Here is a 25,991-nt window from a genome sequence, read left to right as displayed (position 1 = left end):
CGAAGAGAAGTAACAGAATAAATTTATTACTATCCTAGTGCCTTATGCCTATAAACTGATCTATTTTGAATAATCCGTTGTTGAAGCTTTTACTTTTAAAAGAGAACTGTAATGTTCTTCGAGGTTTCTTTGAGAATTAATCCTCAAAGACTGTGACTTGCAGTGACTTCCCAGGCAAAACTGTTCCAAGCCTCTGTTTTAAGAGTATTTTCAGGTACTGCAGATCTAGGAACCAAAATACAACCGGGGAAATACATATTGTTGACCTTCAGTATGCTTTTTAAAAATAAAAATGTGTAAAATGCTAAATCAGTAGCTGAACTAATTAGCCTTTACTGTGACAGTTAATCTGAAAACCATTTTCTCACCCCCTTCCATGCAAAATTCTGAGTTCATGGTTGCTTCCTCTGCTAAAACCTATACTAGTACCAAACATGCAGGAAAATGCTTCATACTTTAAGTGTTTGATGTCGTTAAGTGTTGCAGTATCCTGATTTCAGGCACTTTCCAGGTAAGTAAAGTAAAGGAGATACTGATTTATCAAACACTTCATTTAAAAACTTATTTCTAGAGATTGGATTTTCAAAACACAGTGCTTCCATTGAAGTCAATGGCCAATTGGCCAATGCTGAATGTTTTGAAAGTCCATATGTAACTTTTAAATCTGTATCGTTACTACTGACGTGGCATCTTAAACAGAACTGTCTACAAAATTTTGTGTTTACCTTCTTAAGGATTGTCAAATTTCACTTTTTTAAGTGACATGAGATTCAGCAATGTATACTCAAGCTGGTATGGGTGGGGGGAATGGTATATAGGGAATTTTAAAACTTGCACACCCAGTTTCCCCTCTCCCCTGAAATTTAGGGGGGTTCTGGAGTTAAAGGTTTTCTTCTTACGCCAGCTCCTTTAGTACCAGTACATACTTATGATCAGGGTGAAAGTGTTTAACTTCAGAAATGGATAATGTTCGACTTAGACGTTTGCTTATAGCACAGTCAGATGTTGATGGATGTCACGTATCCATGGGCCACTGAAGTGGCTGATAAACTCTGCTTTTTTTTACTCTTTTTCTGTTTTTTTCCTCTGCCATCAGTAAGTAAAACAATACTACTAAGAATCTTGCTGTCTAAAGCTTAAAAAAACCAGCAGTTCATGGTTTGGGATTTTAGTAAATTAAATTTCACTTGGGCCAGTTTTGGCACTAGTGTAGAGCGCCATGGATAAGGGGTACAAGCGTGCTAACACATCTGAAAGTAAAGCACACTATTGAAATGGTCTCGAAATTTGACCTTGTTCAGAGATGTAGGATTTTGGGCTAATAGAAACTGAGTAGTAATCTGTTTTAAATAGGAAAAAATTGCAATCCTTGAGGTATCAAACAAACAAAAGTGACTACTGAAATTGGTCAGATTAAGCCTTGCAGCCTTGAAAGTATGCTTTTGTTTTTCATAAAAACAAAACTTCTTCAAACATAGCTTTCTTTAAGATCGTGCATTATGTAGTAAGGGTAGTAATACATCATGTCAGGTGCTGTTAGTGCCATATGTGTTGTATTACACATCATTTGTCTGTTCATATATTTTAGTAATGATCTTTTTGAGAAGTAACTGTAAAGTGTCACTTAAAATACTTGCTACAAACCACCACAGAAAACATCCAGTGAGATGTACTGGATCATTTTTACAATAAAGTAAAAAGCAATAGTACAAACATACAGGATTAGACTGCTGTATTCATAGTGAAAATTGGCATCTTAATGTGTTTTGACATTTGAATATAAAAATATTTTGCAGTGGACAACAGATGAAGACTTAACTGAAGCAGTGCATTCACTGGGAGTAAATGATATTTTGGAGATAAAATTTTTTGAAAACCGTGCTAATGGCCAGTCAAAGGGGTAAGAATTTGTAATCCACGTTTTCTGCTGTTGGTCATTGATCTGCTACAGTGAGGGTGAGTGGTCCGTGTTTTCCACAGCTAGCAATGAGATGTTTACTTTTGTTGGACAGCTAACTTCTAGCAAGGGTTTTGTACCCTATTATTTCACATGGACTACTAATTCAATCACAGAAATAAGCTATAAAGACAATACTATAGGTTTCACTTCTCCCTGAATAGGATTGCGATATTGACATTCCTTATACATTCATTTTCCTAAATTTCAGACGGTTTACTCTTAATTTTTTTAACCTCTCATCAGTGTGAATGCCTTCTTATTCTGCCTTTTGTCAAATCCCTTTTTCAAAACTTGATTTGTTAGCCTTTTATTTCTCCATTTTTATTTTGCATAGCTCTGCCAGTGCCTCTCAGTCCCTACTAATAACACCTCTCAGAATCCAGTAAATGGTTTTTTGTTTACTATAAATTGTCAATTGTGTGAATTTTGTGATATGGACAAACGGACTATTTCAATTGTGATTTAAACTATATTTGATTTAAGGTCTTCATGAGTGCCAGATTAACCCCACCCCGTGCGGGAGGGGTGGGTGTGTGGGTGTGTGTGTGTATATATTGGTTAGTTTATTTCTCACAAAAGAAACCCAACCAACCAACATTCAGAATGCAGTTTTGATTCATTTATAATAGAAAAGAAGAATCAGTTGCCTTATGCCAGTTTTATCAAATACAGCTCAATGGTGGAAGATCACATCCTTCGGTAAAATATGGATTTTTTTTTTTTTAAAAAAAAAAAATCCTTTTAAGCTTGACTAAATTTGAATTAGCTTGTTATAGTCTAGTTTAGTTATCTAAAGCCTAAAATAAGTTTCCTTGAGAAATCCTAATTTGTAGAGGAGGAAATATTCATTCTTTACCTTTGAGCTGCTTTGAAAGTCTCTATGAGAGAGACAACTTTCCTTAATCCATTTAAGTTTATCTTTGCAGTGATTCTTTCCTCAATGAGGCTTTTTAGTTACTAGAAATGTGTTCAAAAATTGGAAATTGAAGTAAAGGGTTATAATTTTGTGGACATGCCAGCTAAATGGGCATTTCAAATTGAATGGTGAGAAAATTGTAATTCTCATGTTCATATTTACATTTTATCATTCTTTTCTCATATCTTTAGAGTTTGCGTTATGATTTTTTTAAGTATCTTTAAGACTGAATTAACCAAGTTTGTGGGGAGGTTTTTTGTCAAATGTTCTTTTGCTTTTCCTGTATTTATCCTTTCTCTGGAAGGCCATCAGATTTTTCTGGTGCAAGAAGTTGATGCAGCTTCCCCCCTTCTTTTTAGGTTTGCCCTTGTAGGTGTGGGATCTGAAGCATCCTCCAAAAAGTTGATGGATCTCTTGCCTAAAAGAGAACTGCATGGGCAAAATCCTGTTGTAACTCCATGCAATAAGCAGTTCCTGAGTCAGTTTGAAATGCAGTCAAGGAAAAGTAAGTTTTCTCTTCTTAGTTGCATCGTAACTTTAAAAAACAAAGGTCCATTTCAGGAAAGGTATTGCAGTGGGCAGTCAGCCCATGATAATGTGTATGGCTCCAAATAGTTATGAAATGTTTACGGTTAGAGAAACTTGTCAAAAGATGTCTGGGGCTAATACCTTTATGGATCTTTTCCCTATAGTTCTTCAAAAAATACTATGTGCGTGAAAACATTCATACAACCATATTGAACAAAATGAATACATTAACAACTTGGACATTTGAAGACAAAATGGACTAGATTCTGATATCTGACTGAGCTCTGCTTGTTGCAGGACCTGGAATGAGATGGATGTCACTGCTCTGTCCTTCGCACAGCAGTTGGGCCATGGCATAGCTTTGAGCTGTCTGAGGGCTACTATAACTGGCTTCTGAATGCAGTGAACCCAAGGGTCTCTTCCATAGCATGAAATACTTCTTTGTTCTAGCCAAACCCCTTTCCTCAGCTGAACTCCCTATGATGGAAAATGGAAGGGAAAGAAGGTTTGATGTGCGGCTGGCTATGCCAGTCTGATCACACCAGGGGAATTCTTGAATAAGTGAGCTTTGCTGGGGCTTTGTTCTGGTGGACCAATGTAATGCAACCAGAGCAGGGGCCAGGATTTGACACATTATATCCACTTCACTCCTTTTGAAAGGACGGAAATTATCAAGAAATAAAAACTGCACAATGGCAAACACATTTTTACATGTAACGAAATTATAAAAAATTATCAATGAACTTCTGATGTGAGTAAAAATATGAATGAACTTTTTTGTATTGTACTTTTTATTCAGATTCTATGCTTGGTTCCCTTCTCCACATGCAGGAAGAAAGGGAAAAAGGAACCAAGCATAGAGGCAGAATAAAAACAGGTATGATTCACTCCCTGGTCTTCTGGTCTGGACATGCCTTTCATTGGTGGCTGACAGCTCAAATTCACTTGTGGCTCTGGCCCAGAGAATGGCTTCTGTTTTCTCTTCTCCTTTATTATGTAGCAGCGAGTCCCTAAAAGAGTTAGTTCGGCAGGCGCCTCCATGTTTCCAGGCTTCCAGGCGCTCGCTCTCTCTCTCACTCTCACCCCCTCCCCTTCCCTTTTTATCTGTTTAATGGAGAGTGTAGATATCTGTTGTAGAAGCAGCTAGACATAAGAATAGCACCATGTGATCATCCACTTCTTTGTCTGTGGACCTCTAGTTGTCTGCAGACCACATTTAGGAATCTTTGGTTTAGTGGCCTGAGCATGGGACAGATGGTTAAGAGATTGAAATACAGTTGCCAACTCCTTCTACTGATTTGCTGAAAGAATTTGGACTAATCACTTAACTTCTCCATGACTCTGTTTCCCTAGCCCTTAAAATAGGGAGAAGGATGCTTTATAAAGCACTTTGAGAATGGTGCATGACAAGTTCTACATAAATACGAAGGGTTAGTACTCAGCATTGCTGCAGTAACTATTGAAGAGCACACAGCAATGCTACCCCCTCACCTCAAAAAAACAAAACAAAAATGAACTCGCTCTGTCACGAATTGGGGGGGGGGGAACCCCAAATCTTAATGTTATGGAATGATATACTTTTGCTTCCCCATTGCAGCTACACAATCAGGCCAGATGTCTGGAGAAGGTAAAGCCGGTCCTCCAGGAGGTGGCTCACGTGCAGCGTTTCCACCAAATAACAGAGGACGAGGCCGTTTTCCAGGTGGCATACCAGGTGGGGACAGATTTCCTGGACCTGCAGGACCAGGAGGACCACCACCTCCTTTCCCAGGTAAAGACACTAAAACCGATGTTTAATTTCTGAGCTCACCACTTTCAGTTTTTAATATAGCCAAATATTAATATAGCACACTTTCTAATTTGTTTTGGGAATTACGGAGACCCAGGGAATTGGACTTGTTTACAATATGTCTTTACTATGTCACCGGAATGTAGGATTCTATGGGAGCTCTGTGTCAGTGTTCAGCATAAGGAAATCCAACTTCTCTGGAGCCTGAAAACGCCCCTTTGATATCAGAAGTGGGAGCATGAGTATAAACAAACTTGATAACAATATTATAACAAAAATCATTAAAGTGATAATTTTGTTTAGTATCACAATGTATATTTTAAAACAATAGTTACACTGGCTCACCACTCTGAGCAGGCTTGTCTTCGCTGATACGTTGAGTTCAAGATGTCCGGTTAGCCTAGTTTGAGTGAGAGCAATAATTGCAAAGCAACACTCAAGCAGCAGCAGAGCGATTGTATTAGCAGCACAGTGTAGCTGTGGTGTTCTTCGAGTGCTTGCTCATGTGCTTTCCGTGTTAGGTGTGTGCACATTGCATGCACCATTGCCAGAGATTTTACCCTCAGTGATATCCTATAGGGCCGGCCCTAGTGCCCTCTGTAGCTGCCCGCTTATATGCCAGTATAAGGGGCACTGCTGCCACGCACCCTCTGTCCCTTCTTACCACTTGTGACGGTTGCTGGAACGACTCCTCTTGCTCCAGCAAGGCCGCCTTCCCTGTGATTTTTGGACTCTAACTTCTTTCTTAGTTATGATAATTCAGTGTGTGTATATATAGTTTTTGTAATTAGTGTTAGTGTACATCGCCTAAATAGATAGTTCCTGTCATCGATGGCCTCCTTTGCCCCAAGGGCTGGGCATGCCCCAGGCTTCAAGCCTTGTGCCTCCTGTGGCTAACCTATGCCTGTGAGTGACCTGTACTCCAACTGCTTGAAGTGCTTGGGGGAGACTCATGTGAAAGACAGTTGCCAGATTTGTCAGGACTACTCTGCGCTAAAAAGACAGAGACATTAGGCTATCCTCATGGAAGCCACTTTCAGACTAACCTCGGAGCAGAGCTGCTCCACTTTGGCGCTATGCACTTCGGCGTTGGTGCAAAACCCTCCCCCGAGCTCTTCCCAGGGGCATTCATCATCTCCAGTTCTGAGGAAGAAGGACTAAAAGCAACTCTCCGACAGAGGGCACTCGCCAGTGCAGAACAAATACAAGCAGGGAGAAGGTAGCACAGTGAGATCTGTGCTGGGCCACTCTTCCACTCCTGGGCCCGTGGTGGCACTGTCAACTCTGCCTAGAGCGTTGAGTCCAGTGCAGGACCTGACACCCAGAAGCCACCGTAGTACCAGTGATCTGACTGTTCCATTGTCCCAGGAGGGGTTCCAAGTGGCTAGGGACTTACTTTCGCTCCCAGTCCCTCGAACTCTAGGGGGATACCTATCAGCTCTGGTGACCAGAAGCAGGAGAGAACAAGGAGCATCAGGCTGCTGCCCAGCACCTTCTAGGGGTAAACTGTCCCTAATCTCGTCATCCCGATAACTTTCGGTCCACTGCTGGTCCCCAGAATTCTGGCACCACATGGAGGCAGAAGCGAGTACTGCTCCACCAGGGTCTCTGAGAGAAGACTCCTCCTCTGAGTCTAAAGAGGAGCCGTACGTCCAACCTAAAGCCAGTCACCGGTACCTAGCCTATGTGCCACCGGACTTTGGTGCTGGTCCCCCTGTTTGCACCTGGCCAGCAGGTCACTGGCCTATGCAGTGGCCTTACTGGAACCCCTGGGGGTTTCCGTTGGTACCAGCTCCTCCGTCCCATTGCTCTTCGGTGGTTTCTGAGAGACGGGCTGCTGCTCCTTCCCACTTGGCACCGGACCCCGACTTCAGTACCGACATTCAGGAAATGGCTCCAGATGTAGTTGAGGAAGAGGAAGGAGCCCATCCTCCGGTGCAAGCCGCCGCCTCCTCCCCAGACAAGGTTGTCATGGGACCCCATAGCCTGCTTCCGCATGATGATTTCAGGACCCATCAGGACCTTCTGAAGTGGGTAGCTGCAAACCTGGGTCTTGAAACTGAGCAGCTCAAAGAGACATCACACAACCTTATTGGTATCCTGGCTGCAGCAGCTCCCTTAAAGGTGGCCTTACCCATCAATGAATTGGTGATGGGACTGGTCAAGGTCCTGTTGCAAACTCCTTCTCTGCCCCCCACCTCAAGTATTGGGGGTTCAGATACTTGTATTTGCACTAGACTCCTGGTCCCTGGTGGTGTCTGCAGCAAATGAGAGGGACAGACAAAGCCAGTCAAGTGCAACCCCCAAACAAAAAGATGCTAAGAGACTGAACCTTTTGGGAAGAAAGATTTATTTGACGGGTAACCTTTAACTACATATCTCCAATCAGCAAGCTTTGCTGGGGAGATACATTTATAATCTATGGGACTCCTTGGCTAAATTTAAGGAATCCGTGCCCCAAGATTCAAGGCAGGAGTTCACTGCTCTCATGGAGGAGGTTAGGAACATGGCCAGGACCTCTCTCCAGGTGGCTCTGGATGCTGCCGACTCTGCAGCCAGGACAATGGCCTCTGCTTGTCACTATCAGACATGGTTCTTGACTCCAGTCCTCCAGGCTTCCTCATGAGGTCTAACAGTCTATTCAAGACCTCCCATTCAAAAGCTTCTCTTTTCTGGGAGTTGTCTGACACGAGACTTCATCGCCTGAAGGACTCAAGGGCCACCCTGTGATCCTTAGGCCTTTGCTTTCTGTCAGCTTCCAGCTTCCAAGGAGCACTTCAGGCCCCAGCAGCCACATCAGTTCTCAGTGCCTCCAAGACAAGAGACCTTTCAAAGAAAAGGGAGAGGTGAAAAACTCCAGTCCATCTTCAGCCTCTCACTTGGGTTTTCAGAGGTACTCCGGAGGGCCCAACCAAGCCTTTTAAAGGTGTGCCCGAGGGCGCTGTATCAGTCACCATTTCAGATCTGCTTCCCCTTTATTGTTTTTGGACCTCTGTCCCTCTTCAGCCTAGCATGGTCATACATAACATTGGACTCCTGGGTGCTGAGTACATGAGCAACTCCTCATCTAGGACGTACAGTCCATCCTGCGAATGGGGGTTGTGAAGGAGGTTTCACAAGACTTGAGAGGGAAGGGGTTTTACTCCTGGTATTGCCTAATGCCAAAGGCCAAAGTGGACTTCTGGCCCATCTTGGACCTGCATCGCCTCAACAGATATCTCAAGAAACTGAGGTTATGCATGGTTTCCCTGGCCTCCATCATTCTCTCCCTGGATCCATATGGTTGGTACATTGCCCTTGACTTAAAGAACATATACTTTCACATTTCTATCTTCCATGTTCACAGAAGATTTATTAGGTTTATAGTGGGTCAACACCACTAATAATTGCCCTCCGGGTTTTCAAGAAGTGTATGGCGGTAGTAGCAGCCTTCTTCAGATGGCGAGGCCTCCAGGTCTACCCGAACCTCAACAACTGGCTAATCAAGGTTGCAGGCTCACTTACAGAACAGCATCAGTTTGGTCTGAGCCACCGGGCCTGCTGATAAATGAACAGAAGTCAACTTTTGTCCTGGTTCCGAGAATAGAATTTATTGAGGCAGTTCTCGACTCAACCCAAGCCAGGGGCTTCCTGCCCAAACCTGATTCCAGACCATATCAGACCTGATACCCAGTGTCATGGTCCACCCAATCATGACTGCTCAGGCTTGCCTCAAGCTATTGGGACGCATGGCTGCATGTACACTTGGTCCAGCACGCGAGGCTGCACCTCAGATCCCTTCGTATGTGGCTAACATCAGTATGCTGCCCGAGCAGACACCACTTGGACTCAGTGCTCACAGTCCCTCTCGTGGTCCTCGCCTCCCTGGACTGGTGGAAATGGGTAATGATGGGGGTTCCCTTTGTTACTCCTCAATAGTCGGTAGCTTTAGTCTTGGATGTGTCAGACCTAGGGTAGAGAGCCCACCACAACAACCTGAGAACTCAGGGCCTCTGGTCCCAAGAAGAACTCTCCCTGCATATAAACATCAGGGCGGTATGCTTAGCATGCCAAGTATTCCTTCCACAGATCTCAGATGAGCTGCTGCAAGTCCTGACAGATAGTACTGCAGCCACGTTCTGTATCAGTAAACAGGGAGGGGCCTGATCTTCGGCCCTGTGTCAGGAGGCCATCTGTTTGTGGGACTTCTGCACAAAGCACTCTATTCATCTCTAGGTGTCGCATCTCCCTGGAGCCTGGAATGTACTGGCGGATCCCTTCAGCAGATCCTTTTTCTCTCACAAGTGATCCCTTCACCTAGAGATCATCAGGTTAATCTTCCAAAGATGGGAGCTCCCTAGGTGGACCTGTTCACTACCAGGTAGAACAGGAAGTGCCATCAGTTTTGTTCCCTGCCCAGGCACAGCCCCAGGATACCTCTCCGACACTTTCATAGAATGTAAGGGTTGGAAGGGACCTCAGGAGGTCATCCAGTCCAACCCCTTGCTCAAAGCAGGACCGATCCCCAATTAAATCATCCCAGCCAGGGCTTTGTCAAGCCTGACCTTAAAAACTTTTAAGGAAGGAGATTCCACCACCTCCCTAGGTAACACATTCCAGTGTTTCACCACCCTCCTAGTGAAAAAGTTTTTCCTAATATCCAACCTAAATCTCCCCCACTGCAACTTGAGACCATTACTACTTGTTCTGTCATCCGCTACCACTGAGAATAGTCTAGATCCATCCTCTTTGGAACCACCTTTCAGGTAGTTGAAAGCAGCTATCCAATCTCCCTTCATTCTTCTCTTCTGTAGACTAAACAATCCCAGTTCCCTCAGCCTCTCCTCGTAAGTCATGTGTTCCAGTCCCCTAATAATTTTTGTTGCCCTCTGCTGGACTCTCTCCAATTTCTCCACATCCTTCTTGTAGTGTGGGGCCCAAAACTGGACACAGTACTCCAGATGAGACCTCACCAATGTCGAATAGAGGGGAATGATCACGTCCCTCGATCTGCTGGCTATGCCCCTACTTATACATCCCAAAATGCCATTGGCCTTCTTGCCTACAAGGGCACACTGTTGACTCATATCCAGCTTCTCGTCCACTGTAACCCCTAGGTCCTTTTCTGCAGAACTGCTGCCTAGCCATTCAGTCCCTAGTCTGTAGCGGTGCCTGGGATTCTTCCTTCCTAAGTGCAGGACTCTGCACTTGTCCTTGTTGAACCTCATCAGATTTCTTTTGGCCCAGTCCTCCAATTTGTCTAGGTCCCTCTGTATCCTATCCCTACCCTCCATCGTATCTACCCCTCCTCCCAGTTTAGTGTCGTCTGCAAACTTGCTGAGGGTGCAATCCACACCATCCTCCAGATCATTAATGAAGATATTGAACAAAACCGGCCCCAGGACCGACCCTTGGGGCACTCCGCTTGATACTGGCTGCCAACTAGACATAGAGCCATTGATCACTACCCGTTGAGCCCGACAATCTAGCCAATTTTCTACCCACCTTATAGTCCATTCATCCAGGTCATACTTCTTTAACTTGCTGGCAAGAATACTGTGGGAGACTGTGTCAAAGCCAAAGCTTTGCTAAAGTCAAGGAACAACACGTCCACTGCTTTCCCTTCATCCACAGAACCAGTTATCTCGTCATAGAAGGCAATTAGATTAGTCAGGCGTGACTTGCCTTGGTGAATCCATGCTGACTGTTCCTGATCACTTTCCTCTCCTCTAAGTGCTTCAGAATTGATTCCTTGAGGACCTGCTCCTTGATTTTTCCAGGGACTGAGGTGAGGCTGACTGGCCTGTAGTTCCCAGGATCCTCCTCCTTCCCTTTTTTAAAGATGGGCACTACATTAGTCTTTTTCCAGTCGTCCGGGACTTCCCCGGATTGCCATGAGTTTTCAAGAGAATGACCAATGGCTCTGCAATCACATCCACCAACTCCTTTAGCACTCTCGGATGCAGCGCGTCCGGCCCCATGGACTTGTGCACATCCAGCTTTTCTAAATAATCCCGAACCACTTCTTTCTCCACAGAGGCCTGGTCACCTCCTCCCCATGCTGTGCTGCCCGGTGCAGTAGTCTGGGAGCTGACCTTGTTCTTGAAGACAAAGGCAAAAAAGCACTGAGTACATTTGCTTTTTCCATATCCTGTGGCCAGATCTACTTTATGCCTTTCCTCCGATCCCCATGGTTCACAAGGTCCTCCTAAAAATCAAACGGGACAAGGTGAGTGTTATTCTGATAGTCTGGTGTGGTCACATCAGCACTGGTTTGGCATGCTCCTGGATCTGTTGGTAGCAACTCCACTCCCACTCCATCTGGACCTAATTTCAGAAAACCACGGATGGTTGCTTCATCCATACCTCACCTGCCTGCACCGAACTGCATGAATGCTGCATGGCTGAACCCAGAAGAACAGGCTTGCTTGGAACAGGTCCGGCAGATCTTGCTGGATAGTAGAAAGCCTTTCACCAGGGCTACCAACCTGGCCAAATGGATGCGCGTCTCCATTTGGGCTTCTCAGGGTGTGCTCTCTCCATCTCGATCTTCCCTCCAATCTGTCTTGGACTGTTTGTTCCACATAATGGAGCAGGACCTGGCCCTCGCGTCTATCAGGGTGAACTTAGCAGCCATCTCAGCCTTCCACCCTCCAGTGAACATCATCGTTCATCGTTCTCTCACAAAATGACAGTACTGTTTATCCAGGGGCTGGAGAGGCTCTAGCCTCAGCCCTGAACCACCCCCCTCCATCCCCCTGGGACTTAAACCTGGTTCTGTCAAGACTCAGTTTTTCTCTCCCCCCCTCCCCCCCTTTTGCTCTTTTAGCATCATGCCCCCTGCTACTTCTCTCTTGGAAGGTCGCCTTCCTGATGGCAATCACCTTGGCGAGAGGGATCTCTGAAATCAAGGCCTTTTACATTGGAACTGCCTTATGCGGTGTTCTTTAAGGACAAGGTCCAACTGCGCTCCCATCCAACCTTCCTACCAAAGGTAGTGTCACAATTCCATAACAACCAAGCCATTTTCCTACCGGTCATCTTCCCGAAACTTCACAAGAACTCTGAGGAATGGCAGCTTCACTTGTTGGATATTAGATGTGTCCTCACTTTTTATGATGAGGGGACTAAACCCTTTTACAAGTCTACACAACTCTATTGCAATAGTGGAAAGGATGAGAGAGCTTCCTGTGTCAGCTCAGAGGATCTCATCCTGTATAACCACCTGTATTTGGGCTTGCTCTGGCCACCTTAACCGCTCACTCCACAAGAGCCAAGGCTTTGTAAGTAGTATTTCTCGTGCAGGTCCCAATCCAGGACATCTGCAGAGATGCAACCTGCTTGTCGATGCATACCTTTGTATCCCACTACACCATCACCCAACGGGCCTGAGGTGATGATAGTTTTGGAACAGCAGTGTTGCAGTCAGTATGTCCGTGAACTCCGAGCCCACCTCCTTGGGTACTGTTTGTGAGTCATCTAACATGAAATGGACATGAGCGAGCACTAAAAGAAAAAAATGGTTACTAACCTTTCGTAACTGTTGTTCAGGATGTGTTGCTCATATCCATTCCATGATCCACCCCCTTATCCCTCTGTTGGAGTTAACCTGCAAGACGGAACTCAGAGGGATGTGCTTGGTGGCACCCCTGATACCGACACACAAGCTCGTGACTTTTGAGGGCGTTTGAATGAGCCCACCGGATACCACTGAGGGAAAAATCTCCAGCAATGGTGTATGCGGCACATGCACACCTAACATGGAGTGGACATGAGCAACACATCTCAAAGTCAAGTACTTGTTTGAACTTTATCAAATGATGGTTTGCTTTTTCCAAAGTTGGGAATGCATAATGTCTCATGCACATCAAAATTGTTCAGTGAGACTTGCAAAAATTTAGTTAAAATGATCTAATTATGGAAATAACTTTATTTTCCCATTTTTCTTTCAGCTGGACAAACTCCACCACGTCCACCTCTAGGTCCTCCAGGTCCCCCCGGCCCACCAGGTCCTCCACCTCCTGGTCAAGTTCTTCCTCCTCCATTAGCTGGGCCTCCTAATCGTGGTGACCGTCCACCACCACCAGTTCTGTTTCCTGGACAACCCTTTGGTCAGCCTCCACTGGGTCCACTTCCTCCTGGCCCTCCACCTCCAGTTCCAGGCTATGGCCCCCCTCCAGGTCCACCACCACCACAGCAGGGTCCACCTCCGCCTCCCGGTCCTTTTCCCCCTCGTCCACCTGGTCCACTTGGGCCTCCCCTGACACTTGCTCCTCCTCCACATCTTCCTGGGCCACCTCCAGGTGCTCCCCCACCTGCTCCACACGTGAATCCAGCTTTCTTCCCCCCACCAGCCAATAGTGGCATACCTACTTCAGACAGTCGTGGTCCACCACCAACAGATCCATATGGCCGACCTCCACCTTATGACAGGGGTGACTATGGTCCACCTGGCAGGTGAGTGCTTTTAGTGTAGTGTACTTCGTAGCACATTTATTCCATGTAGGAGACATCAGATTCTTTTTGGCTTTTCAGTAGCTTCTTTTCCACTTTCTTCACTAAAACATCTGTCAGTGTTTTTCTAGGTGTGGAAGCATCCTCAGATGCAGTGTCCATCTCGTCGTCTTTTTCCCCTCTTTAACTCAGACCTCTGTCTACCTTCACTTTTTGTAATTTTGGTGTCATTATTGACCTCCAACATTTTCTATTTCTATCTGGCATTACCTCTGCAGTGGTTTATTTATGCTTTTGCCGCAGCTCTGCCTCTAGAAATCTTCACCTTCATCTTCTTTTACTCTGACTATTTGGCAACTGTCTTCTCATGGCCTTTCCAAGTCCCACCCAGCTCTGCAGACTCCATGCTGTGCAAAATGCTGCTGTCCTTTTTCTTAACATTTATATAGTGCAGTATTTGTAAGAACAGTATAGTACAAAGAACCATAACTGTATCGCCCTCATCTTCATGCAGTGCCACTGGTCCCCATTCTTGTCAGGATCAGTATCCTTGTCACAAAAATCCTCCATGGATCCTCCACCTCCACCTGTTTATCTAGTACCAATCTTGCTATAGGTGGTGCAAATCCTTCTTTTCAACTCCTGCTATCTGGAATAGCCTTCATGATTCTCAAATCTTATCTGAAATATCTCTTCTCCTTTGCCAATACCCCTTAGTTTCTTTATACCTCCACTGTTGTTTGTTTATTCATTGTACTTGTGTTAAACTCTGTAAAGCATTTGGGGACAGTATGTAAGAAAGGCACCGTACAAAATGAAGTTTTATTGTATTTACATGTAGATCTTATGAGTTATATTGGTCATGCTTCCAGTGTGAGGAAGACATGCGTATTCTGTCCTTTTAATATTTTTTTTTTCTGTTTCTGTTTGGACATTGGTTCTGGTTCTTCCCATTATGGAATTCAAAAGTAAAAATCAATTATTTATAAATGTAATGTTCATATAGAAATTGTATGGAAATTTAGAGCATTTGATATAATTACCTTTATATATAATCATAATAAACACCAGGTCTTTTCTGGTATCCAAGATTGAGGTTGTCCACAGTTTGTAGAAGGATGGGGGAGGAAAAGGGTGGGAGAACAGGACAGAACCACTGCACTTGCTGTCCAATATTTTCATTATAATAATTTCAAAATTACAATCCATAACTATTTAAATTGTCATTAATTATATATCATAGGCGTTTCACTGGAAATAACATGTCCATAAGAGAACAATTACATATTCCATTGTATTGGAGGCATACGAAAAATAATACTCAAAACGCAGGGAGGTATGAATTTTTAGACATTTCCTCTTATGCTAAACTGGCTATAGGATCTTGTTCCACTTCTTGCTCTTAAGAGGATAGCATTGCTTATCATTCTGCATTTTCTTTCTACCAGAATAACTAACACTATTTTAGAAATATTATCCAGCAGTGAGCCAGTTTAACAGTCTCATTAACATCATCCTACAGATACTCTGTATAACAGAGACTGGCTGATAGAACACTGCAGAATTGGATGGGAAATTTTTTATCCCCATTTTGTATAGGTTAATTTCCATTTCTATGGAAACCAAATACATGTGATCAATAAAATATTATTTACAGCATTCAGCGAGAATACTAGAATTCCCTTTTACTACCCTAAGTGTAAGCTTGACACTTTCTCCTTAAAATTTCTTGTTAAAACAGTAAATTGGAGCACCCTTGAACTTGACCAGAAAAATATTGGAAATTAAAGCAGAAATAAAATCTTTGAAATGTTATTCAGGAGGTGGAGCATTAATAGTGCTAGACCATATTTACTTCATCTGCTGCATAACTTAAAGTCCTGATGTGATAGTTAGAGCAGGGGACTGGGAGCCAGGAATTTATAAGTTCTAATCCCATTTTTGATATAAATTCCATCTCTGACTGTGGGCAAATCACCGGAGTCCCCTGCCTCAGTTTCCCCATCTATACAATAGGGATAATACCTGCTGGTGTTATAGGGATGTTGTGAAGATTAGTTAAAATTTTGTAAAGCATTTTGAAGATGGAAAGCACAATATAACTGCTTCTAAATCTTCAGTATAAAAGGATGATCAAAGATAATTTAAGCACGTTTACACAGCAGATGTTTTAATGGTATTGTACTTTTTTTGCCTGCAAGTTTTGTACCACAAAACTTTTTTTAAAACAAAAACAAACAAAAAAACCAAAAACCTGCTTTCTGTCCTGTTTGTCACTTTGCTTAAAGTTGCAGACTTGAGTTGTTGATAACTGCAATGCTATCTTCACAAGCTTTGGGTTACTTTTTTAAACTTTAGTTTTATTAATTGCAGAGAAATGGATGCTGCAAGAACACCTTTAAGTGAAGCAGAGTTTGAAGAAATCATGAATAGAAATAGGGCCATCTCAAGCAGTGCCATTTCAAGAGCTGTGTCAGATGCCAGTGCTGGTCAGTAAATCTTTAGTGTCCCTCCTGTTCCATCCCACTAAAAGCAATTTTATATAATTTCCCCAGGGAAATCTTGGAGATGTGAATCCACTACTTTTTCTTTCTTTCTTTTTTAAAAACATCAGAGTGCCGTCCTGATTGTAGATATTTCTTGTGACTGACTTGAACTGTGCTCAAATTAGATTTATATGGACACTTGCTGGGTACAAATATATACCATGTTTTTAATAGCTGGTCCACAGAAGTGGCTTCAATAGCTGTTGCAGAGAAGACCAGCTGTCAAAGGATAATAGTTTTACAGAGAGATTTTTATTACATTTTAATCTCTTTAATCCACTAACATCAAATTTACTTTCTTCTTTTCAGGGGACTATGGAAGTGCTATAGAGACCTTAGTAACTGCTATTTCCTTAATTAAACAATCCAAAGTATCTGCTGATGATCGTTGTAAAGTACTTATTAGCTCTCTGCAGGATTGCCTTCATGGAATTGAGTCCAAGTCTTATGGTTCTGGATCAAGGTAAAGCTTTCCTGTTTCATTCACTAGCTGCACTCTAAATAAACAAGACCTATAAAGGATAGGAGAAAGGTATTTTATCCTCATTTTACAGATGGGGAACTGAGGCACAGAGTAATTAAGTGACTTGCGTAAAGTCACACAGGAAGTCTGTGGGAGAGCTAGAAATTGGTCCTAGATCTCCTGAAACCCAGTCAATTGTCCTAAACACAAGGCCATCTTTCCTCCCCAAACTGACCTCTGCAGCCTCATTTTAAATCTAATTTTAATTAGAATTATATTTCTTTACATGCTGCAATAATAGCATGTAAACATCAAAACAAAATTAATTACAAACTTATGAGCAGATTGATATATCATGACTATGAATGTAGTTATTAAAATTACTCTTCTTATAAATTATACGAAATCAGTTTTCATTTTTATGATAGTTATCTGTATTCTTGTCTAGATAATTATGAATTTTAAATGCCAAGAAAATTGGATAATGTTCTTCTGTTATTATAATTGTGTTGAGGCTACTAAGAGAAGACATGAGGGAGAGAGGCAGTCAATTGCAATGGCACAGGAGCTAGCAAACAGAACTGTAAACAGAGGCCTTTGAGTGGGAGTTTGTAAGGGGAGTTTGTGGAGAAGACTAAGAGAGCCAGGCAAAGGAACAGACAGGCTAGTGAAGGAAGTGTGTGGTGGTCTGGCAGTGTTTTGGTGCTCGTTGAGGGTTTGTTTTGCTGTGCGTGGTGGTGGTTTGGTTTGGCTTGTTTCCCCCAGACTAACAGGACTTAGGTGAGACGGCTATGACAGATACAGAGGCAGCAGTGGTAATGACCCAAGCAGTGGAGGACACAATGAAGATGACTTGATGTAGAAGCTGCGGATGTACGTGATCCTGGAGGGGGTACCTGAAAAGAATTTCGTCTGCATGAAGTGCCGCCTGATAGAGCTGATGGGAAGAAAAGATCAGAGGATTGGAGATGCAGGAGGAAACTCTGGTTGAGTTTAGAAGGGGGTTTGAGCGGATGATGGAGCAAAGACATGAGGCGGCTGAAGGGAAAAGCTCAGACTTGCAGATGGAAGCAGGACCAAAGAACTGTGAGTGGAGACTGCTGGGTGAGGAAAGTGGACAGTGGAACCATGTGACTAAGAGAACCAGGCAGAGGAAAAGATGGGCTAGTGAAGGAGAAACCGAGCTCAGGAACAGGTTTGTGGAGTTGGAAAATGAAGAAGGGGCACAGCAGGTGGTCACTGAATGTGAGAGGGCAAGGAAGAAGAGAAGAGCAACTAGTCCTATAGGAAGAGGGCAATAGTCAATGGAGATAACATCAAATATGAACCCCAGGATACGGGGTGGGTTGCAGAAGATTGCAAGGGACGATAGGAATCGAGAGGACTTGCAGCCAGAGGGAACAGGGGATAGATTGGAGAATCTCACCATCGCCAGGAAAAGGCAGGTCTACGTGATTGGGGACTCGTTACTGAGAAAACTAGACAGGCTTGTAACAAGAGCTGATCCAGAGAACAGAAGAGTGTGCTGTCTGCTGGGTGCTAAGATACGGGATGTTGACCTGAGGCTGAAGAGGATCCTAACGGGAGCGGGAAAGAATCCACTGTTGTCCTTCTTGTGGGAACAAATGATACGGCTAGATTCTCGCTGGATCATATCAAGGGAGACTATGCCAGGCTGGGAAAGAAACTTAAGGAAATCGAGGCTCAGGTGCTCTTCAGTGGGATTCTGCCTGTTCCTAGAGAAGGGCAACAAAGATGTGACAAGATTATGATGCTCAACAGATGGCTCAGGAAGTGGTGCTATAAGGAGGGCTTTGGGATGTATGGCCACTAGGAGGCATTTATGGATAGAGGACTGTTCTCTCGGGATGGACTTCACCTGAGTAAGGAGGGAAATAGACTTCTAGGATGGAGGATGGCACAACTTATCAAGAGAGCTTTAAACTAGGAATTTGGGGGAGATGGTTGGGAGATGTCCAGGTAATCTCCGTGCTGGATTTTAACATTGAGAGGGAAGAAAACGAAGTAAGAGAGGATACAGCCGTGGTAGGAGAATGGACATAAGGAGGAAGGGTAGTATACATACCAGTCTAATAGGTGATACTGGCAGAAGAATGTCTGTGCCTAATCGGGTAAAGAATGTGAGCGAGGCCAAACAGCAAAAATTAAGATGTTTGTACACCAATGCGAGGAGCCTAGGTAACAAAATGGAGGAACTAGAGCTAATGGTGCAGGAATTGAAACCAGATATTATAGGGATAACAGAAACATGGTGGAATAGCAGTCATGACTGGACTACAGGTATTGAGGGGTATGTGCTGTTTACGAAAGACCGAAATAAAGGCAAAGGTGGTGGAGTAGCATTGTATATCAATGATGAGGTTGAATGTAAAGAAATAAGCGATGGAATGGATAAGACAGAGTCCGTCTGGGCAAAAATTACATTTGGGAAGAAAACTATTAGAGTCTCCCCTGGGATAGTGCTTGGGATGTGCTATAGACCTCCGGGATCTAATTTGGATAGAGCCCTTTTTAATGAAGTAAATGCTAATGGGAATTGTGTGATCATGGGAGACTTTAGCTTCCCAGATATAGACTGGAGGACAAGTGCTAGTAATAATAATAGGGCTCAGATTTTCCTGGATGCGATAGCTGTTGGATTCCTTCACCAAGTAGTTGCTGAACCAACAAGGTGAGATGCCATTTTAGATTTGGTTTTGGTGAGTAGTGAGGACCTCCTAGAAGAAATGGTTGTAGGGGAGAACCTTGGTTGGAGCGATCATGAGCTAATTCAGTTCAAACTAAATAGAAGGATAAACGAAAATAGATCTGTGACGAGGGTTTTTGATTTCAAAAGAGCTAACTTTTTTAAAAAATTAAGAAAATTAGTTAGGGAAGTGGATTGGACTGAAGAACTTGTGGATCTAAAGGCGGAGGAGGCCTGGAATTACTTCAAGTCAAAGTTGCAGAAACTATCAGAAACCTGCATCCCAAGAAAGGGGAAAAAATTCATAGGCAGGAGTTGTAGACCAAGTTGGATGAGCAAGCATCTCAGAGAGGTGATTAAGAAAAAGCAGAAAGCCTACAAGGAGCAGAAGATGGGAGGGATCAGCAAGGAAAGCTGCCTTATTGAGGTCAGAAGTGAGAGAGGCCAAAATCCATGTAGAGTTGGATCTTGCAAAGGGAACTAAAACCAATAGTAAAAGGTTCTATAGCCATATAAATAAGAAGAAAACAAAGAAAGAAGTGGGACCGCTAAACACTGAGAATGGAGTGGAGGTTAAGGATAATCTAGGCATGGCCCAATATCTAAACAAATACTTTTCCTCCATCTTTAGTTAGGAGCTTAGGGATAATGTAGGACAACAAATGGGAAGGAGGCTATGGAGGTAGATATTACCACATCCGAGGTAGAAGCCAAGCTTGAACAGCTTAATGGGACTAACTCGGGGCGGGGGAGAGGGCAGATAATCTTCATCCAAGAATATTGAAGGAACTGGCACATAAAATTGCAAGCCCATTAGCAAAAATTTTTAATGAATCTGTAAACTCAGGGGTTGTACCATACGATTGGAGAATTGCTAACATAGTTCCTATTTTTAAGAAAGCGGGGGGAAAAAAAAGTGATCCGGGTAACTACAGGCCTGTTAGTTTGACATATGTAGTATGCAAGGTCTTGGAAAAAAAATATGAAGGAGAAAGTTAAGGACATTGAGATCAATGGTAAATGGGACAAAATACAACATGGTTTTACAAAAGGTAGATCGTGCCAAACCAACCTGATCTCCTTCTTTGAGAAAGTAACAGATTTTTTAGACAAAGGAAACGCAGTGGATCTAATTTACCTCGATTTCAGTAAGGCATTCGATACGGTTCCACATGGAGAATTATTACGGAAATTGGAAAAGATGGGGATCAGTATGAAAATTGAAAGGTGGATAAGGAACTGGTTAAAGGAGAGACTACACTGGGTCACACTGAAAGGTGAACTGTCAGGTTGGAAGGAGGTTACTAGTGGAGTTCCTTAGGGATCGGTTTTGGGACCAATCTTATTTAATCTTTTTATTACTGACCTTGGCACAAAAAGAGGGAATGTGCTAATAAAGTTTGTGGATGACACAAAGCTGGGAGGTATTGCTAGTACAGAGAAGGACTGGGATATCATACAGGAAGATCTGGATGACCTTGTAAACTGGAGTAATAGGAATAGGATGGAATTTAATAGTGAAAAGTGCAAGGTCATGGATTTAGGGATTAATAACAAGAATTTTTGTGTTAAACTGGGGACGCATCACTTGGAAGTAACAGAGGAGGAGATGGACCTCGGAGTATTAGTTGATCCCAGGATGACTATGAGCCACCAATGTGATACTGCCGTGAAAAAAGCTAATGCGGTCTTGGGATGCATCAGAAGAGGTATTTCCAGTAGAGATAAGGAGGTGTTAGTACCGTTATACAAGGCACTGGTGAGATCTCACCTGGAATACTGTGTGCAGTTCTGGTCTCCCATGTTTAAGAAAGATGAATTCAAACTGAAACAGGTACAGAGAAGGACTACTAGGATGATCCGAGGAATGGAAAAATCTGTCTTATGAAAGGAGACTCAAAGAGCTTGGCTTGTTTAGCCTAACCAAGAGAAGGCTGAGAGGAGATACGATTGCTCTCTATAAATATATCAGAGGGATAAATACCAGAGAGGGAGAAGAGTTATTTAAGCTCAGTACCAATGTGGACACAAGAACAAATGGATATAAACTGGCCGTCAAGAAGTTTAGACTTGAAATTAGACGAAGGTTTCTAACCATCAGAGGAGTAAAGTTCTGGAACAGCCTTCTAAGGGAAGCAGTGGGGGCAAAAGACATATCTGGCTTCAAGATTAAACTCGATAAGTTTATGGAGGAGATGGTATGATGGGATAACATAATTTTGGCAATTAATTGATCTTTAACTATTCATGGTAAATAGGCCCAATGGCCTGTGATGGGATGTTAGATGGGGTGGGATCTGAGTTACTACAGAGAATTCTTTCCTGGGTGTCTGGCTGGTTAGTCTTGCCCATATGCTCAGGGTTTAACTGATCGCTATATTTGGGGTCAGGAAGGAATTTTTCCTCCGGGGCAGACTGGCAGAGGCCCTGGGGTTTTTGGCCTTTCTCTGCAGCGTGGGGCATAGGTCACTTGTTGGAGGATTCTCTGCACCATGGTCTTTAAACCATGATTTGAGGACTTCAGTAGCTCAGATATAGGTTAGGGGTTTGTTACAGGAGTGGGTGGGTGAGATTCTGGGGCCTGCGTTGTGCAGGGGATCAGACTGGACAATCGTAATGGTCCCTTCTGACCTTTAAAGTCTATGATTCTATGATTGAAGTCCATCAGGCTTCACTCAATACTAACCGGAGATATTCATATTTCTTCTAGAATTAACTCCATATGGAGTTTGGACAGATATTCAGTTTGTAGTCAGTCCAGATACAGTACTGATATTCATAGTCAAATTCAATACCACTGTCCCCACAAACTTTCAATACCTAAAATGGCTGCCACAGTTGCAGCAGCCATTTTAGGTTGGATGCATTCCCATGAGCAGCTGTCTTGTCATCGTCTCCTCAGTTTTCTCTACCTCTTCCTTTCTCCTTTCAGTCCCCAGTACTAGCGTATCTTTTCAAATGGTAAGACCAGGAAATAGATAATATTGTGCTGGGTCTGCTGCTGGAATCCTGAAAAGTGAAGAAGAAATGGGTTAATTTGGAAGAGTGGGAGCAGGGTACATATTCAATATTCTCTGAATACCAAGTCTGCATTATTAAGTATTTGGTGGCTGCTTGAAATAAAGAGATTCACCCCCTCTGTGCAGTATACGCACATGCATCTCTGTATCAAAACAAACATGTCGTTTTGTTTTGTTCTCAACATTCTTGTTTGAGCATTTTCATTTTATTAAACAGGCAGAGCTTAATACATCTTAATTTTCTGGTGTTGTGTGTGTATTTTGAGTAAAAATTAATGAAGTAATTTCTTTTAGAAGACGTGAACGGTCAAGAGAGAGGGACCACAGCAGGTCAAGAGAAAAAAGCAGGCGTCACAAGTCCCGGAGCAGAGATCGCCATGATGACTATTACCGGGAAAGAAGCCGTGAACGAGAGAGACATCGTGATCGTGACAGAGATCGTGATCGAGAACGTGACAGAGAACGAGAGTATCGCCATCGTTAGAGAAGGTGGGCATTTCAGTTTTATGTTGTGTAGGGTTGATGGTTACTTGAATTAACAGTAACTACTTTGGCCTTGGGATTATTTATACAGTAAATGTGTACACTTAAGTATGGTCCAGCAGTATGTATTGAATCCTTTCCTTCTTGTAGAATCTGAAGAGAACTTTGGTAAGTAATGACAGGTAACTATCTTGACTTGATGTTGGTTTTTTCTTTTGCTAATTGCATGAATATGTAATTTCTGTGGCGTGGTGTTTATCTTCTCAGTTTTTATGGATGGGAGGATTAAATATGTTACTGAAAAAGCAGTAGTAAATCAGACTAATCAAAATGAGTATGTTCTTTGCTTATCTAAACTCTGAAGATTAGAATACCCACAACTCTTAATCACATTTTGCAATGTCATTTAAAGATTTTAGAAATGTTTAAAATGCGATTATTTCATTGTAGGCAGTACTTGCATATATAAAATCAGAAGGCCTAAGTCCTAGAGAATAAGCTAAGTTTTTACACAGGTGAATTTTCTGTTGGTTGCAATGAAGGTTTTGCTCTAGTAAGGACTGAAAGAGGATATAGGGCTTTGTTATAAAATGTGACCTCTTAATATTTCCTGGTCCGTGAACTAAATTCAGGTGGTGTCCCCTTTCAGTTTTCTGTGCTGCAAAATTGGTGATAGAATTTCTGCCTATAATCTAAAGATTGGTGAACAAATGTACAACACCGGGAATGGGTGGTTTTTTTGGTTATTTTACACTCACTAAATGTTTCAGATAAACACAGTCCTTTTTATGGATTAAACTTTATTTTTAAAAAAAAAAACAACCCACCACCAACCATGTAATTAGCTGTAGAGTAGCACTTTGGGTAGACACTTGAACTCTGGCTAGCCACTGAAAAAATGTCAGTGTAAATAGTCATTGCATATGTAACTTAGTTATATACACAGTTTGAGGATCTTGAATTGAAATTGCTTGATTTTGACAATTGAAACCAAAACCTCTCTGTCTCTGTCATTTGGAAGTCGTAATCTTTTCCTATCCTTGCGTATTTAGAACAGTTCTTTAATATACTGTGTTAAAAGTCACACGCAGAAGAAATGTCTCCTGACAATACTTTATTTTTACATTTACCTTACAAATTTGAGAAATGACGTTTTAATGTGGCATTTAGTCATAGAAATTCATTCAAAAGACATTAATATAGTTGGAGCAAAACTATTTTGAGAATCATGAAAATCTTAGAACGCCTTAAGTAAAAGGCGTTCTATCAGCCACTTAAAGTGAATGTCAGTTTTTCTTGGCATGGCTTGTAGCATTTCTATGCAGTAGGGACAGAAGTCTGACCTTAGAACATCTGATCCCACTTAATATTGGGACAATATGTATTGTCCTTGGTTCATGCATTCCTTAGTAGCTGATCCATATAGTAATGGCCTATGGAAGGGGAATCAAAGGCGTAAAAGAGGCTGAAAAGAGGCAGCTGAAGTGAAGTTGGCAGTCATATACCTTAATTGCTTAAGTGACAGTGGCCAGTGTTTTACTTTGTACTGTGTGCTATTTTAGTACAAACATTCCTGGAATTGTAGAAAAATTATTCACGTGCTTCCTAAGCATAAAATGTCAGAACAAAAAGTCTCAGATTTACATGATTGAATGTGGTTTCTTTCATTAAAGTGGATTTTCCATAGTTACCACTAATTTGTTTTTAAATGTATAGTAGAACCTCAGAGTTACGAACACCTTGGGAATGGAGGTTGTTCGTAACTCTGAACAAAACATTGTAGTGGTTCTTCCAGTAATTTACAACTGAACATTGAGTTAATACAGTTTTGAAACTTTACTATGCAGAAAAAAAAGCTGCTTTCCCTTTATTTTTTTAGTAGTTTTCGTTTAACACAATATTGTACTGTATTTGCTGCTGCTTCTTTTTTTTTTTTTTGTGGCCTCTGCTGCTGTCTCTGGTACTTCCGTTTCCAAATAAAGTGTGAGGTTAACTGGTCAGTTTGTAACTCTGGTGTTCCTAACTCTGAGGTTCTGCTGTATTTAAGTACTACATGTAGATAGTATTGTATAGGAGGTAACCCAGTTGAGCTGAATGATGGTTGCTTTTCCAAGGCTTTCACTTCTTCAGGAGAAGATGAATAAATGTCATTAAATACTGTTAATTTGAAGTTCCATAAATTAAAATTAAGGTGGGAAGTTACTTTGGATGCACTTGATTATTGAAGCTTTATATTTTCATGTATTCAGACGAGGTGTCTGTATGGTGGAACTTCTATACGAAGTATAGATATATTTTCTCCCACAAAGTGTCTGAGGAAACATGGTTGCATTTAGTATTTACCATAACACTGTTTTGTTTTATTTATTTATATGCTCACACATTTTAAGCATGCTGTGTGAGATTATCTGAATTATTGTTTTATTCAACTCAGTACACATGGGATTTTTACATATGCAACCTCCCTTTAAATTTGTGTGTTGTGCACCAGGACTTCCTTTAGGATTAAGAGGAGTTGAGTAGATAAATTCCCCTTAATGAAGAGGAAAATAGACTGCAATAACTTTATTTAAAGGACAGATTTAGTGAATACATGCAAATGAGAAGTTGGTATTTTAAAAGATAACTTGTAAACAGTTTGTCTTGTTATTGTCCTATTAAAGAAGGCCAGGCCAATAAACTTTTTGTAGTTTTTATACAGTACTTAATTTCAGTAATCTTCTGGTGTGTGTTTCATTTTCACCAGGATATATGTTTTCATACTTCTGGGGGGAGGGGGGGTGTTACATTAGATTTGTTTATGAACAGTAACCAAAGGTTTCCAGTCACTTCTAAAATAATAGAAATACTGAGAGGAACATTTTTTCACCCTTTATGCCAGTGTTTTACCAGATAATGCGAGTTTCTGTGCCTAAAAGATATGAATGACAGTGGTTTTCCTCTCTTTATTCCCATGTAAATTTAGTAGTGCTGTGATACCCTACTTGCATATTTTAACAAAAATGTTAAACATGCTCATCTTAGAAGGGTTTTAAAAGTTCATTGTAAAGTTTTGTATGCTGTGAAACATTAATCAGTTTTTTATTACTCATTTTGTCATTTGTATCTACTTGCATTCATATAGCTGGATTAAATTTGAATAATTT

The 25,991-nt window shown here is 42.2% G+C and overlaps 1 protein-coding gene across 6 annotated transcripts in view; it reads left to right on the top strand.

Annotated features, from left to right (window-relative positions):
• CPSF6 (cleavage and polyadenylation specific factor 6) overlaps nucleotides 1–25,991 on the top strand; it is a gene marked incomplete at its 3' end in the record, with an annotated part of 64,407 nt that overhangs the window by 27,371 nt on the left and 11,045 nt on the right. Inside the window, exons 3-11 of one of the 6 annotated variants that reach the window (XM_084616726.1) lie at nucleotides 1,797–1,900; nucleotides 3,236–3,381; nucleotides 5,002–5,175; nucleotides 13,125–13,629; nucleotides 14,870–14,962; nucleotides 16,000–16,115; nucleotides 16,482–16,635; nucleotides 22,657–22,851; nucleotides 22,996–23,224. In XM_084616726.1, the coding sequence (XP_084472852.1) occupies nucleotides 1,797–1,900; nucleotides 3,236–3,381; nucleotides 5,002–5,175; nucleotides 13,125–13,629; nucleotides 14,870–14,962; nucleotides 16,000–16,115; nucleotides 16,482–16,635; nucleotides 22,657–22,846 (1,482 nt within the window). Of the gene's footprint in view, nucleotides 1–1,796; nucleotides 1,901–3,235; nucleotides 3,382–5,001; nucleotides 5,176–13,124; nucleotides 13,630–14,869; nucleotides 14,963–15,999; nucleotides 16,116–16,481; nucleotides 16,640–22,656; nucleotides 22,852–22,995; nucleotides 23,225–25,991 lie in introns of those variants that run through there. The other 5 variants (XM_084616725.1, XM_084616727.1, XM_084616728.1 and 2 more) reach the window with 5 other exon arrangements.

This window comes from Lepidochelys olivacea (genome assembly GCF_965140295.1).
Source record: "Lepidochelys olivacea isolate rLepOli2 genome assembly, chromosome: 1".
NCBI classification, from domain to species: Eukaryota; Metazoa; Chordata; order Testudines; family Cheloniidae; genus Lepidochelys; species Lepidochelys olivacea.
Note: the sequence above shows the minus strand (reverse complement) of the source record. Positions and strands in the feature narration are given on the sequence as shown.